The following is a 16,283-nucleotide window of genomic DNA, read 5'->3' as shown; positions in this document are numbered from 1 at the left end:
AATGAAGTATCATGAGTTGGATATTTAGTATTGGGACCTAGAGTATCTAGAGAAGTTGGTCCACACTTGAAATGAAGCTCAATATGAGCCAACCTCTTGTCCATGCTCTCTAGAATGAATATTTAGTTTCGTTGAGCCCATTTTACATCCTATAGACTAGTGAAGATGTTATATCTTTTAGCTTGCTTGTCCATCAAAATCCTGCCTAGCAGGGTCTTCATCTACCAATAAAGCGTCACAGAACTATAGTATTGCTTCCTTCTTCCCTGGGTATGCGTCAGGTCAATAATCCAGGGAGTTATGACTTCTAGGATCTCAAAATCTAAGAAGACTTATCTTTCATGGACCACATGATACTCCAAATTTTGAATTTCATTCTCGGTATCGAGAGGAATGGCTATGTGGAAATTATTAGCAGCTTATTGGGCTTACTATTGGGTGTGATTCTGACCCTGTGGGCCTTGGCCTCCCCCACCCCTTGCCTACTATGCATGCATTGACACTGCAGGGAAGGAAGAACAATAGATTCCCTAGTGTAAATTCTTAGGATACATGCCACCAAACCAAAGATATCCCATAGACCAAAACACGGGTTCCAAAACACACAGGTTAATTGCAAAACATAATAGGGTGACCACAGGTAAGGAAAGGAAAAACATGAAGCATGACTGAGTCATTCTCTAACAAAAAAGACCATTATGAAAGCCCAAATAATAATATCAACTTAGGAGGGGTACCAACAAAATCCAACAGCAAAACCAAACCCCAAATAATTTGCATTCTAGAGGGTGGAAAAATTAGGAATAAATACTTAGAGTCCCAAACCAAGGGATATTGACCATAGATAGAACCTGAATCGTGAAAGGGATGGGATTCAGTAACTGCCTCCAAGCATTCACAGGATTTGTAACCTAGAGGGTCGTTCCAACTAGTATAGACAAAAGTAAGAGCCATGTAGAAATAAATGTGTTTTTTCTAATGTACCTGGAAACATACAAGAGAAATCCATGCAAAATATACAAGACAAATACTAGACAAAGTGATACACCCAACACTGGAGACATCACAACAAGCATTAGATAAATTTTGAGGTAAAAATGAGTCTCAAAACAAAACTGTACAACCAAAATCAACTTTATAAAAATCAATATAATTGAAGATGATAATTTCAACCATGGGGGATGATTCACTAGTTTTGGAGTAAAAAGGTAAAATGGTAAAAAAATTAAAAAAAAAATAAAAAACTACTTCTTCAATTTGTATTTTCAACTTATCGCCATACGGTTTTACCGAAATTTCAAGCAAGAGCACTCATTGGATGCGGAATTTCATTTTTCATCCAAGGAGTATCCATGTTGAATACTTTTGAAGGATCCCCTACACAAAAAAATGAGAAATACATGAAAAAGGTGATTGCAATCACGTTTTTTAATGTATTTCTCATTTTTTTTGTAGCCTCCATCAAATGTGTTCCATGTGGGTACTCCTTGGATGTGAAATTAAATTTTAGATCTGACAAGTGTTGCTACTCGAAATTTGAGTAAAATCGTAGGAAGATAAGTTGAAAATACAAATTAAAAAAAGTGTTTTTTTTTTTTTTTTTTTTCACTCCAAAATTGATGAGGTAATCTAATTTTATTTTATTATTTCCACTATTATTTTATAATTTTCCTTAGGATTCCCATTTTAGACCTCAAAATTTCTCTAATGGCACACAATCCCAAGCTCACTAGGAGGCCTCAAGTGATTCCTTTTGTTTGCATGACTAGATTACCCCCGAGGTCAATTCGCTAGATCTCTCAGCCATGCCAAATTCAGACTAGCCAGCACACAACTCCTTTTTGAAATTTCCCTTCGACAATACCAAACATTCCACAACTAGATAATTATCAATCACCCATACCTATAACTACTAGCATGTTTTTTCTCCTATGGCAGAGGATTAAGCTAGTGCCCCTCTGCTTGAAAAGTAAAAAAAAACCCACTTTCCAATCTCAGCATCAGACATTCACTCATATGGCTAGGAGAAAGAATCATTTGCATGCTTATGCATGTTGGGGGGGAAGGGTGGCCAAGCCACCCCTTATATTAACTACATTTTCCATTTCGGGATGGTGGGCGTAGCCTCCTATCCTCCTACTTTTCTCGAAGTTCACCCCATTAGGGTAAATAGAAAATAATATTATCATAAAACAAATTATTTGAATTATTTGATGTTTAATTGGTATTTTGTTAAAAATAAAATGTTGCATTTGCATATCTGCAACATGGAAAAATTTAACAAATCGATTTTTTTTCTTGGATCGCCCTCAGCCCCGATCGCCCGATCGGCCTTGTTCGGCCCTGATTGCCTCGATTGTCCTGATCGCCCTCGGCCCTGATAGGCCCTGATCGCCCTCGGCCCTGCCCTGCTCTGCTTCTTCGCGTCCCTCAGGCTGCGCGCTAGTGATCTCTCTGCGGAAGGAAGCTTGTTTTCTATCATGAGGTCGGCCGGTTCATTGAAGGATTAAGCAGTCCCGGATTGAGCTTGGCTGGCTGCTTGGGTCCATGGAGGTGCTGGGCACTCCCCAGGCGGCCCCTCCCCGTCCTCATCAGCTGAGGCCTTCAATCGTCTCCTGGAAGGTCTCCCTAAGAAGAAGAATGTCGAAGCTGCGAAATTTGTCAAGAAACTGGACGATATTCTGGAGATCTCCCTCCCTTCGGAAACCCCAATCTAGGTAGCATTGTCTTTGTCCGAGAGAGCCCTCGTAGGCCAGTTCACCAGACTTTGGCCTTCTCCCAAATCCATAGAGAACTGGGTCAAAAGGAACTGGGCGCCATTGATCCAAGAAAGTGTGACCTCTTACTTCCTGGGGAGAGGATTCTTCCTCTTCAAGTTTACCTCAAAGGACGACAAAGACCTGATCTTTCGAAACGGCCCCTACTTCATGGGCCCCCAAGGTCTGTATCTAAACAAATGGACCTCGGACTTCGATCCGGCAGTGGATGTTACCAAAGCTGTCCCAGTGTGGGTCAGGCTGCCAAATCTTCCAGTGCATTGCTGGAACTGGGACTCATTGATGCATATAGGAAATGCCCTGGGGAAATTTATAGATCGGGAAAACAATAAGGAACAATATGATTGTGCTAGGATATGCATGGAGGTGGATCTGGAGGAGGGACTTCCAGAGGCCATTAAAATCAAGGGTTGAAGCTGGACTCACATGCAGAAACTAGACTACGAACAACTGCCCTTTAAATGCCGGAAATGCCATGTTTATGGCCATTTCGCCAGAAGCTATCCATCCAATACTGAATCTGTGCAAGGGAAGGAGGATGGCTGGAATCAAGTCAAGCGAACAAAAAATTCTCACAAGACTCAGAAGGTGGGAGGATCCAATGGCAATCCTCATCAGGGCCCTGCTCCGCAGACCCAGCCCAAGACTGCCCTAGAAAACAGGTTTGATCCCCTCAACTCTCAACCAGAGGACACCCATGAAGTCGAGGCCCAGAAATCAGTCACTCCAGAGAAAGATGGTCAGCCCAATCCTTCCAAGGATTCAGGCGTAGCAGAAAGCTCAAAAGGAACCCCAGAAGAAGTTGAGGATGAGGACCAAGAATCGGAAGACTCGGAGGAGGAAGGAGAAATAGGAGACTCCCTAGCCTCTGTAAGGAGATCTACAAGAGGGTGCAAAACAGATCAGGAGAAGAGGGAGCATGAAATGTAGAAGGACAAGTTGCAGGGCAGCCAACCTACATTGGAGAAGCTGTTAGCAAAAAAACAAAAGATGGCTAGAAATCAGCATCAAGGCTCCAAGGGAGCCCTCCAAAGCAAAGGTAAATAATGAAAATTATCTCCTGGAACTGCAGGGGTATGGGGAGCAAAATTAAAGAAGAGGCAATAAGAAACTTAATAAGAATAGAAGCCCCGGACATACTCCTCCTCCAGGAGACCAAGATGGAGGATTCGGGCCTCCTTCACTTAAGCAGAAAACTATGGAATAAGAGCAAAGCAGCTGCTGTCTCAGCCCGAGGAGCCTCTGGAGGGCTGGGATCTCTATGGAATGATAGCAAGTACTCGCTAATATCTGAAACTTCAACCACCCATTGGTTGATGTTGAAGATGCAACACTTAGTTACTAAAGAAATATTTTGCCTCTTCAACGTTTATGTGCCGGTCATCGCTGGAGAAAAAAAGTCTTGCTGGGATTCATTAAGAAATCAAGCGAATCTGGGCATTCTAGAAAATATCATCATTGCAGGAGACCTAAATCTCACACTGCACTCTACAGAAAAGCGTGGAGGTACCATTGTGCGAGATCCGGCAAGGGAATGGGCAGAAGATCTTCTCCAAGATTGGGATCTGCTAGATATCAAGCCAGTTTCAGGTAAGTTCTCGTGGTCTAACAAAAGAATATTGCCTGGGCATATTGCAGCAAGACTAGATAGATTTTTTTAGCAAAGTTCCTTCCTCCAGCTTGGTTTAGATGCCAGCATGCATATCCTTCCCTGTAGCACCTCTGACCGTAACCCCATCAAGTTGACCCTTCGAACCCTCTCGGATCATGGCCCCATCCCCTTCAAATTCAACCCTCTTTGGACCAAGGAACCCAGCTTTCTTCAGACTGTCAAGCAATGTTGGTCTCATCCAGTCAATGGATCTCCATTCTATATCTGGGAAGAGAAACTCAGAAGAGTGAAATCTGCCCTAAAAAGCTGGGCTAAATCTCTTCCTAATCCAGCCACTGAAAGGAAAAAGATCCAATGCATGCTAGATGCCCACCATCAGATCTTGGAAGAGGCCCACATCTCTAAAGAAATTCTTGACAAAGAGGCCCATCTTCAACAGCAATATCACAAAGCCTGTCTGAACGAAGAGGAAGCCTGGAGGATCAAATCTCGCTGCCTTTGGCTCAAAGCAGGAGATAAAAACACCTCATACTTCCACAAGCAATCTCAAGCCAGGAAAAGCTTCAATCATATAGCAGAAATCAAAGAAGAAGCCGTGACCCACAAAGACTTCACAGACATCAAACAGGCAGCCTTTCGCCATTTTCAAAATCTGTACAGCGAAGAGGTGAATGGCTCTTAGAATTCTTATTTGCTGGACGGGGTCCCCTCTTCAATCTCAACTCAAATGAATCTCCAGCTAGAAGCCAAAGTCACCATGGAGGAGGTCAAAGCTGCTCTCTTTGCCATGGACCCTGATAAAGCTCCAGGACCTGACGGTTTCTCTGCCAGATTTCTTCAATCTTGCTGGCACATTGTGGGAAAAGATCTCCTCAAAATGATTCAAAAATCGCAAGATTGCCAGAAAATTGGAGGAAGCACAAACTCCTCGTTCCTAGCTCTTATACCTAAGGAGAAGGGCGCCAATTCGTTTAACAGATTCCGCCCCATCTCTCTTTGTAATATTGGCTACAAGCTGATCACCAAAATCATTGCTAGCAGGCTAAAACATATCCTCCCTAAAATCATCCCTGAGAATCAAGGGGCTTCATCCATGGAAGACAGTTGGTGGATAACTTCATCCTAGTCCAAGAGGCAATCCTTTCCAGTCACCAGCGCAAGGAAAGAGGTATGGTCATCAAACTGGATTTAGCAAATGCATTTGATCGCGTTAGACATAGCTTTCTGTTGAATGTTTTAAAAAAAATTGGATTCGGAGAGAGATTTATAAAATGGATCCGGGCTTGTATCTCGGAGCCATGGATAGCCCCTTTAATCAATGGCAGAGCTGCAGGGTTCTTTAAAGCTACAAGAGGATTAAGGCAGGGCTGCCCCCTGTCTCCTCTGCTGTTTGTTATCCAAGCATCAGTTCTCAGCTTCCACTTAAACAAAAAAATGCAAGATCAGGAGATTCCAGGGATTTGCATTGCAAGAGGAGTTCAGAACATAAACCATGCCCTGTTTGCAGACGATACACTGCTTCTCGGGGCTGCTTCAATCCACTCAGCCACCAGATTCAAAGAGGCTCTGGATGAGTTTGGCACGATGTCAGGAAGCTGTCTTAATAAAGGAAAGTGTCACATATACAGCTGGAATACCCCACCCCCTATGCTCATCTCCATTGCCAGATGTTTAGGATTTGCTGGCTCTGCTGTATGGACCTCATTTAAGTATTTAGGAATGCCTATCTTCCTCAAACGTGCCTATAGCAGGGACTGGATACCTCAGCTGGAAAAATTCAAGGTCAAACTTCAGGCATGGGGCTATAATTGGTTAAATATTGCAAGCAAGGCAGTTCTAATCAAATCTGTCCTTAGTATTCTCCCTTTATTCCAGTTCTCTGTGCTTCTAGCTCCCGTCGGCATCCTTCAGAAAATGGACCAGCTCATTCGAAACTTCTTTTGGAAGGGAGGTAAGCATAATGAGAGGAAATTCCCTCTGGTCAACTGGGAGACAATCCTCAAACCTCAGATGGAGGGAGGCCTAAACTTCAAGAAGCTTCCCCTTCAAAACATCGCCATGGGAGCTAAGCTTCTTTGGAAAATCATAGCGCCCAAGCCTGGCTGGGCTCAGCTAGCGCTCTGGAGGAAATATTTCACTGGCGAAAGGTCAAGATGCCTGGATGGACCTCTTCCCCAAGGCACCTCTTCATTCGCCAGACTCAGCTCTAAAGCTGCCCCTCTGATCCGTTCCAAGGCCTATTGGATCCCTGGAAATGGGAAAAAAATCAACATATGGTCAGATCGCATAATGGATCGTGACCCGATTGGGGACTGTCATTCTTTGAAGAATCTGCGTGATTGGATCTCAAATACAGGCAAACGCACTCTCTGGGATATTTCCAAGTGGGAAGGGACGCGTTGGGTTGGCTGGAACTTCCTCGATACACCAATGGAATTTCTACAGGACGTCAGCCTTCTATGTGACTTGTTAATCAGTGTTGCCCCCTCACACATACGCAGGAGAGATAGAAGAGGTTGGGGCTCTTTGGCGGCGGGATACACTGTGTCGAGTGGCTACTCGAGCCTTGCTGCAATCCCGTATGCGCCCCCTGATCCAGCTCCGTGGAAAACAGTTTGGGACATACCATCATTGCCCAAGATCGATATGTTCAATTGGTTGCTTTGTCACGGTAAAATACTCACTGACGAGAACCTGCAGAGGTGTGGCATCAATGGTCCATCGAGATGCTTGTTATGCAGAGAGAAGGCGGAGTGTGTCACCCACCTGATATTAAACTGCAATTTTTCAGAGCAGGTTTGGAGAGAGCTGATGGAGCAATGGAATCCAAATTTCGTTCTACCTGCCTCCATATCCGAACTCTTCACTAACTGGCAGAATAGATATCCAGCTCCCCCGCCTAAAAATAAAATGATAAAGGCCACCTGGTCCTCTCTTCTCAAAATTTGCTGTTGGCAAATCTGGCTAGAGAGGAACAGTAGAATATTCAGAAATACCCAGCACGATGTAAAAGTGGTAGTGGCTAAAATAAAAACCCAGCTAAAAGAATGCCTGGAGGATTTTAAAGACGATTCGAATCTTAGTCAACTTGACATTATTTGGGGGGCTTCTTTAAATCTTCAATTCCGCCAAGCCAACAGAAGCATTATTCCTGTTGAGGAATGGCAAGTAAGAGGCATAAATAAGGAAGAGTTTCGAGCCTGGATCTCCAATCATAAGGTTCATTCTCTCTTTTTCGATGGGGCAGCAAAAGGAAATCCTGGCAAGGCTGGGGCAGGAGGAACTGTTAATAGCACGGAAGGCACTCTGATTCACAGCTTTGCCTGGGGGCTGGGGTTCAATTCCAGCATTCAAGCGGAAGCATTGGCCCTGTATCAAGGTCTCAAACTGCTATTGAGCCTGGAAATCAAGGAGGCAATCATTCTAGGGGACTCTCAAGTGATCATAAAGCTCATGGTAACCAACACTGCCCCCCGGGACTTAAGATTAGCAAGGCAGATTCAAAGAATTCGAAGCCTGGGAAAGTTGTTCCAAAATCTGAAATATTTCCATGTACTAAGAGAAAATAATAAAGAAGCAGATCATGAAGCAAATAAGGCCGCTCTTCTCTCCGCCGGGGCAATGATAAGGGACGGGATAGAAACTTGGGATCCAATACCATAATCATTTCAGCAGATATGTTTTATTGCTTGATTCTAAATCAGTTTGTTTGCATTTTCAAGCTTGGACAAATTACAGAAATCAACTCCATTGTAGAGCCTAAAAAGAGCTGGAAGAGGAACACAAATTCAATACTTCAGGAGGTCGGTTCTATTTTGGACCTGGACAACTCCCATTGTAATCAGAAATCTGGCAATTAGGCCAATCAGCTAATATAATCCATAGTCGTTCTTGTGAAAAAAATAACATGGAAAAATTTAACACTATAACATATCAAACAACGATACCGACTTAACAAGAACTTTACTAAGTGTTTTTGGGAAGTCGCATCAAATCATGATTTTCATGTTAATTTTGAAAAGTTGTTATATAGCATCACCCTTTTTTCATTTCAGGGTTGAAATGCCAACATTTTTTCACCATGGCATTAAAAACCAAATATCATGATTATGAATGACATGAAAAACCACATTAAAATGCAAAAACGGTGATGAAACATCACCTCATTTTTTTTCTTTAGGTTTAAAATTCAAACATTTTTCAATTATGGCATAAAAGACCAAATATTATCACTATGAAAGACACGAAAAACCATTGAAATGAAAAAGTGGTGATCCAACATAAACCTTTTTTTTCAAGGTTAAAATTCAAACATTTTTCAATCATGGCATTAAATACTAGATATCATGGCTATAAAAGTCATGACAAAACACATTGAAATGCAAAAGTGATGATGCAACATCACCCTTTTTTTAATGGTTAAAACATTTTTCAGCCATGGCATTGAAAACCAAATACCATGACTATGAAAAACACTAAAACTTAGCACTTAAAATTTGTTGACCTTGAAGAAGAGAAGTCTGGAATATGCTCCATAGTTTGATGATTTTCAGGTTGATGTTTGGCAAGTCCACACCAAGACCCATCATAGGGACAAGGGGCTTGAGAGAAGAAGGCGAAGGGATAAAGTATAAATAAAGATGAAGGAAGAAAAGAAAATTAAAGCCAACTCAACTAACCCTAAAAACCTAAAAACCTAAAATTCTTTTAAAAATAAAAATAACCAAACAAGGGAAAATTTGCAAATTAATTTAAAAAATATAAAATATTAATAATTATTAAGATATAATATACCATTATTTTACTAATACCTAATATTTCTTATAAGCCATATTATTAAATTTGTATTTTTTTCTCTAATTTGGTTATTTCTATTTTTAAAATAATTTTAGGTGTTTAGGGTTACTTGATTTGGGTTTTATCTTTCTTCTAATTCTTCATCTGTATTTATACTTTATCTCTTCACCTTCATCTTTCAAGCTTCTTGTCCTCGTGATGGGTCTTGGTGTGGACTTTAAATATTGACTTGAAAATCATCGAATTGTGGAGCATATACCATACTTCTTTTCTTCAAATTCTACTCACATAAACCTATAAACAAGAATTTGTTGACCTTTCTATTTTATATTATTTTAACATTTGTGTTTTAAGTGTTTTTCAAAATTGTCAAGTCTTATTTTATTTTTGTGGTGAAAATTACCAATTAATTGGCATTACAATCTTGACCATTAGTACTATCAAAAATTTAAAAAACCATAAAGTCGACTGTAAATCTAAAAGTTGAACTATATATTTTCTATTTAATTATTAATTTTTTTTTTTTTATAATTGACATTAAAAAAAATGATTAAAAAATTTGTAAACTATTTTTTGCGGATTATTATTATTATTAATAAAAAACATGTTTTTATTTTAAGCAATATTGAAAAACATGTTTAAAGAAAAAAGGGAAAGACAATTTATAAAAAGGAAATTTTCTTTTAAACCATTAAAATTTAAGGGAAAAAAACTTAAATAATATTAAAAAAAACCCAAAAAATCATTCAAAATAAATAAATGAACTGAATATTTTCCCTTTGGCTTGGGGGTTTTTGTTGTGGGTTTTTCTAATATTGAGAATAAGCAAAAAATTTATGAATATGGGTCATATTGTTGGGGAAGTTTCATGAGGTCTTGGCCTCCCACCTTTGATCCAGTTACAACATCAATTTCCACGGCTCTTGTTTGGAAGTTGGATTATGAAAATGTTTCATTTTGATGTCGAGCATGTTATGAAACATGGAATGAAATTAAAAATTGCCCAAATCATTTGCAAAACAACAGAGTTTTGAAAAATAACCAAAGGCCCAAATGGTGCGAAGAAGCTCAGAGCGAACATTATACAATATATAAAGAAGAAGAGACTCAGAGTAAGAAAGAAGCAAAGGAAAAACAAGAAGAAGTTATTGACAAAGAATATTCATTGAAGGAAACAAAAACGAGTCGAGATGTATGAGCATCCTTTGAATTCGATGAGCAAGAGTACAACATACCCTAAAGAAACTTGGATCCCCCTATGAATCCTCAAAGGAAACAATTGGTAAAATAACTTCTCGTAAAGATTAGGAAAATAAGGAAGAAATGAAAGACAACAACACTCACTCATCAATGGGTGATACATCAAATGTAACAGAAAATGCAAGCTCGATTCAAATCGGGAAGAATGGAAAAAATATTTCACCAAAGAAAACTAGAAGCCATTCAAAATTAAATCAAAAGTTATGAAAAAATGAATCTAAATGTAATTGGATCTTAGGATCCTTTTTGAAAAAAATTAGCATAAACGAGATTGAAATTTTTGTATCATGAGGCAATCACTTGAGGGATTGGATTCAGTGTCCATACTCAATCTCAAACCTATAATGAATATTGATAATTTTGAATAAATGTAATGGTTTTGGGCCAGGTCCCAACTCTTTTTTATAATAAAACTCTCATCCTAACAAATTAAAAGAAATAATAAAAGATTTTATAAAATAAAATAATTAATTTAAAAAATGGAAAACAACTTAAAATAAGTTTAAAACTTATTAATATATAAAAGATTAAAAATAATTAAAAATAATAATAATAATTAAAAAAATGTTGTCACAATGTCTCGTGGAGGAGGGAAATGCCCAAGGTGGAGGGGTGATGTCGAACATTGCACTCCCTTGTTGCTTTGTGTGTGCTTTTTATTTTTTTATTTTTTTTAATATGTTTTTAAAATAAATTTTAATATATATTTTTAATTATTTATAATTTTTATTTTAATTTTTTTCAAAATTTTCATTAAATGTGTTTTTATTTTTAAAATTTTTAATATATTTGTTAAAATTTTGACTTTGATTTTTTTTGTTAGTTATTCATATTTTATTTTTTTCAAATTTTTTTTTTTTTATAATTATTTATTCTTCTAAAATTTGTATTGTTTTTAGTTTTTTAATTAAAAAATAATAATATATAAATATATTTTATTTTATTTTATTTGAGTTTCCTCTTTAAATAAATTATTTTGATTTTTTTTTAAGAATATAGATATAGTTTTAGGCTTTATTTGTTTTATTAATATTTTTATATAGTTTTTTTACTATTGTTTTTTTAAATAATTTTTAAAATTCCCTCTCATTTTTAAAATTTTGTTTTTAACATTACTTTACATTTTATGTTTTAATCAATTTTATTGATCTTTACAAAAATTGTTTGGAAAATATATATCTTTTAATTATTTAATATTTCTTTTATTTTCACATTTTAATTAAATAATATATATTATGTCACATTATATTTTTTTGAAAGTTGTTTTCATGATTTTTTATACCATAGTTAAAAAATATTTCAATTCTAGGACTCCATTGAAAATAGATCAAATTGTCTTAAGTCAAGATTTCAAAAGTGTTATACTTTTAACCTTAAAAAAAATTGGTCTTCGTCGAATTACGCTTTGATTTAGATATTATATTTTAAGACTTTTCTAGTCATGATAGCTGGTTATAATGTACGTTGAAAAATGTTGAAATTTTGAGGTATTTTATACTTGTGATATTTGGTTTTAATTCTATGATGAAAAATGTAATTAAGATTTTTTTAAGCAATGCTATTTGATCTTTAATACCATAGTTAAAAGTTGTTTGATTTTAAGGTTTGTAAGGATCATGGTTTTGGTTTTAAATGTCATGGATGAAAAGTTTTGGAATTTTGACCCTAAAAAAAGGGTGATACAACATCACTACTTCTCTATTTCAAAGTTTTTTTTCATTTTTTTTGCAAAAATAGAAGTTTTTTGGCTAATTTTTTTCATTTTGAGGTTACAATTCTGGCTAAATTTATGACATTATTATCACCGCATTATATTCATTTGAACTAAATAGTGTGATTCATACATACTTATACATTAGGGCAAGAAAACTATAATATACAAAACAATATTCTTAACAAAAACCAATACACCACCTCCTTCAATGATATTGTTACTACCACCATTAATGTTATCATTATCATTACAAGAACTTGTGATGTGCAAGTTGTTTTATGAACTAGGGCCACATAACATATACAATACATGCCATTGCATGTCAAAAATGTAGCACAACATCGTGTATAATTGATATAAATTCCCTGATTATCAAAATACACACCAAGTTGATTAAAATATGACATATGAATCAATGCTTAGTGTTAGTATTTTAAGGCACATATGCATAACAATATATTATGCATTGGTGTGTTATAAACATAAGTATTAAACCCATGCATTAATTTAAATGAACTATCAAGAAAAAAAATGCTAAAAACATAATTACCAACTAAGTGAGAGTCCTCCATAGTTCACTGTTTTTTAGAGGTTTCATTTATTTTTTTATTTGATTTTCGTTTTAGATTTTTTTTTAAATTTCATTGGTAAGAATGTTTAGGGGATTGAACTTCCAAACACTTTGATACATAAGGGCTTTCCAACATGTTTTTTTCCAATTGTGCTACCACCTACGAATATGTTTCAAAAAAGGTTGTTACAAATTGCATCTGCATTTTCTTTAGTATTAAAATTATAAATATTTTTAACCATGATCTATGATATTGTGAAAAATACCTTAAAAATCACCCCCAAATTAAGAGCATTCTTAGTGGCACCCAATTTTTTTAATGTTAAAACTACAATTTGTTTGAGACCGTGGTCTTGATAACTAGTACCATAATGAATAGAAATTATAAAATCAGTCATGAAGTTGCTGCTAATACCCTTTTTCTATTTAATACATTGCTCTAACTAATAATGTCACTATGGACGAAACATCAAAATCAACACTTGAATTGGAACATACTTCTATTTGTAACACATTTTCTTTTGTTATAGAATTAAATTTAAAAATCTAAAGAAAAAACAAATTCAAAATAAAATTAATTATTTTAAATGAAAAACAAATATATGTGTGGAGGAAGAATCAAAATATATTTTTTGAGAAGAATTTGAAAAATAAAAAAGTACTTCCCCGATGGGGGTGTCACGCCACGGAAACCACTTGTCACATGAAGAATGACAGTTGGTTCTTGGTTTAAGTGGGGGGGGGTAAGCCTACAACTCCTCCACCAAGTGGTAGTTAATAGCTCTAAGCTCGTCTGTGTGAAAAATCCTCCTTCGTCTGTGTGCAATGGATTTGTATTGTCTCGAGGTTCAATGGCGCCAGCGCTTATTTGGTTAAATAGCTTGGTGCATGAATTCCTCTGGTTATTTGTTGGCTCTCTGAGGGATGTGAATTCCTCTATGCTCTTATATTCCTAGATTGTTTGGTTACAATGGTGGTCGCCTGTCTATCACTCCTCCCGCAAGCTCAATTCGGTAATCTTTCTTTCCTTTTACAGTTGGTGAAACTTTCCCTGTCCTTCCTAAGTTGATGGGTGTGTTGTTTGAGGTTCTGCCTTGTTCTACGTCTAGTCGCTCTGAGTCTACATGGATTCTCACCTTGGCCTTATGATTGGTGATTCTTGGGTCATCTGTATACAGAGTTTGTTGCTTGTTTAATCGACACTTGGACTTCTAGTTGTACTGATTTCATTTGGGTGGTGGGATTGGTGCTAGGGTGGTGTTTTTTTATGGCATAGGAATCCCTTGATTCTTCCCTCTTGGGGTCACTAATAAAAGACCTCCTTTTGTTGTAACCTCAAGATTCTGGGAGCCCACTTTTCCAATTGCTCTTATGCGCAGTTCGAAGGTCACCCCCTAGCCTTTCCAGCCGAGGGTTTATCTGCATGTTCTAGTCTAGTTTGGTATTTATCTAGTGGTGAATTTACGGCGGGGTGATTTGCAGTGTCAAATTCCCTTTCCTTCATTATCTGCAATGTGGATTGCTAGGCCTTTGGTGGAGGGTGGTCGTTTGATTGAGTGTGTAGTTTTTGACTGTGTGTTGCTTGGTTTATTTTGGTGGTCCTTGGCACAAATTTGGATTACCCTTTAGGGTTTGGGCTTCTTCTTGGACTTCAGCATGAAACCAAGCCCGCGCTCCTCATGTGCCTCGGTCTAAGCAAAGGCGGAAGCCTCACGCATCAGGGAAGGATTAATTGCTCAATAAGGCATTCAGGGTGAAGTATGATCGCGGGTGGTGGCAGCAATAGACGAGGTGTTGGTTCAATGCATGGGGTTGGACGTGGGGATCGTGGAGCTCATGGGGATTGAAGGTCCTCGGGCGGTTCCATGACAGGAAGAGGCAACATAATGTTAATTCAGAGCGGTCGTCGTGTTGTCAGAGGACGCAGAGGGTCGGGTTGTGGTCAAGCCATAGCCTCACGAGGACGAAACAACATCCAGGTTCTTGCAGGGTCAACGAGTCGTGCTCCTTCAAAGCATTCTAGGAATTCCACGGTGCTTCAAGAGCTGGTACAATCTGACATTGATCTGTTGGAATCTCATGATAGAGCTCAAAGGGAGGAGCATGAGGTAGTTATAACCGAGCTCTAACAAATCCACTACTTCCAATGCCATGTTCATGAAAGAATCGTAGTTGTCTGGCGTGGGCAATATCTGTTGACAGAGAAAGTCAATAAGTTGGAAGCTTGGCTTGCTCCTTGCGCAGTTCCACGACAGGCAGAGGCATCAGAATGTTAATTTAGAGCGGTCATGGTGTTGTCGAAGGACGCACAGGATCGGGTTGTGGTCAAGCCATAGCCTCACAAGGACGAAGAAACATCCAAGTTCTTGCAGGGTCAGCGCGTTGTGCTCCTTCCAAGTGTTTTAGAAATTCCACGACGCTTCAAGAGTTGGTACAATCTGACATTAACCTGATGGAATCTCATGATAGAGCTCGAAGGGAGGAGCATGAGGCAGTTATGGCCAAGCTGGAACATATACACTACTTCCAATGCCATGTTCGTGAAAGAATCATAGTTGTCTGGCGTGGAAAATATCTGCTGACGGAGAAAGTCAAAAATTTGGAAGCTTGGCTTTCTCACTTTGAGCATCATGTCAATTGCTTGTATCACCCTCCTCCTCTCCCTCCTCCAGGAACGGGGCTAGATAATCCTGCTTCAATCACCTCTGACGACTAATTATGGTAACCGATGTCTTTCTAGTTATTTTTGTTTTCTGGTATGTTAGGCCTCTAAGGCTATGGACCTCTCAGCTAGGCATTTTTCTTTTTGTATGTTGCATGGTTATAGCATCGGCCAACAAACCGGGTCAGGGTGAGACCACATGCATTTTGACACTAAAAACTCTTCAACTTACAAATAAATAAATAAATATATATATAATTTATTTAAAAATACAATTTTCCTTTATTAAAGTAAATTAAAAAATAAAAATAAAAAACAAATATTTTATATGTTAAAAAAGTTAATAAAATCCAAAAATAATTAAAAATAATTTAAGAAAAAAATAAAATATATATATATATTTCTCTCTGCATATAAAATAAAAACTATGGGTAAAAAAACACATTAACTATAATACAAATAAATAAAATATAACCCAAAAATTACAAATGGAGAAGAAATGTTAAAAAATGCCATACATTTATAAGAAAGAAGAAAGATGGGCAAGATCAATTTGGAAAATTGCCCATACAAAAAAGATAAACCAGAGCAATTTCGAAAATTACTATCCCTCCATATATATATATGCGCAAAGCAATTTTGAAGTTTGTCACCTTTCCAAATAATCTCCAATCCCACCCCATCATGTTGCTTGGTAGCTCCTTCTACTGGTGACAAGGGGGTTGCCACACCACACATACAAAGCAATTGGGATTGCAACGTATCGGAATTGGGAATTCGCCACATTCTTAGAACCGTTGTTTCGCAATTTTTTTTTTTTTTTTGGTTTATTTTTTAATTTTTTATAATATTTATTTTTTAATTATATATATATATATATATTATTTTTT

At 37.5% G+C, this 16,283-nt stretch overlaps 1 protein-coding gene across 1 annotated transcript; it reads left to right on the top strand.

Moving 5' to 3' along the window:
• The first annotated feature begins 3,937 nt into the window (after positions 1-3,937).
• LOC149227952 (uncharacterized) lies at positions 3,938-5,071 on the top strand. The gene is made up of 2 exons (XM_089380633.1): positions 3,938-4,367; positions 4,632-5,071. Exons 1-2 carry the CDS (start codon positions 3,938-3,940, stop codon positions 5,069-5,071), a joined length of 870 nt encoding a protein of 289 aa, XP_089236759.1.
• Positions 5,072-16,283: the final 11,212 nt, after the last annotated feature.

The sequence above is a fragment of the Pinus tabuliformis genome, chromosome J, assembly GCF_031772625.1.
Source record: "Pinus tabuliformis cultivar Carrire ecotype Pingquan chromosome J, CPIR1, whole genome shotgun sequence".
NCBI classification, from domain to species: domain Eukaryota; kingdom Viridiplantae; phylum Streptophyta; class Pinopsida; order Pinales; family Pinaceae; genus Pinus; species Pinus tabuliformis.
The sequence above is the reverse complement of the archived record's forward strand: the minus strand, read 5'-3'. Positions and strand labels throughout refer to the sequence as shown.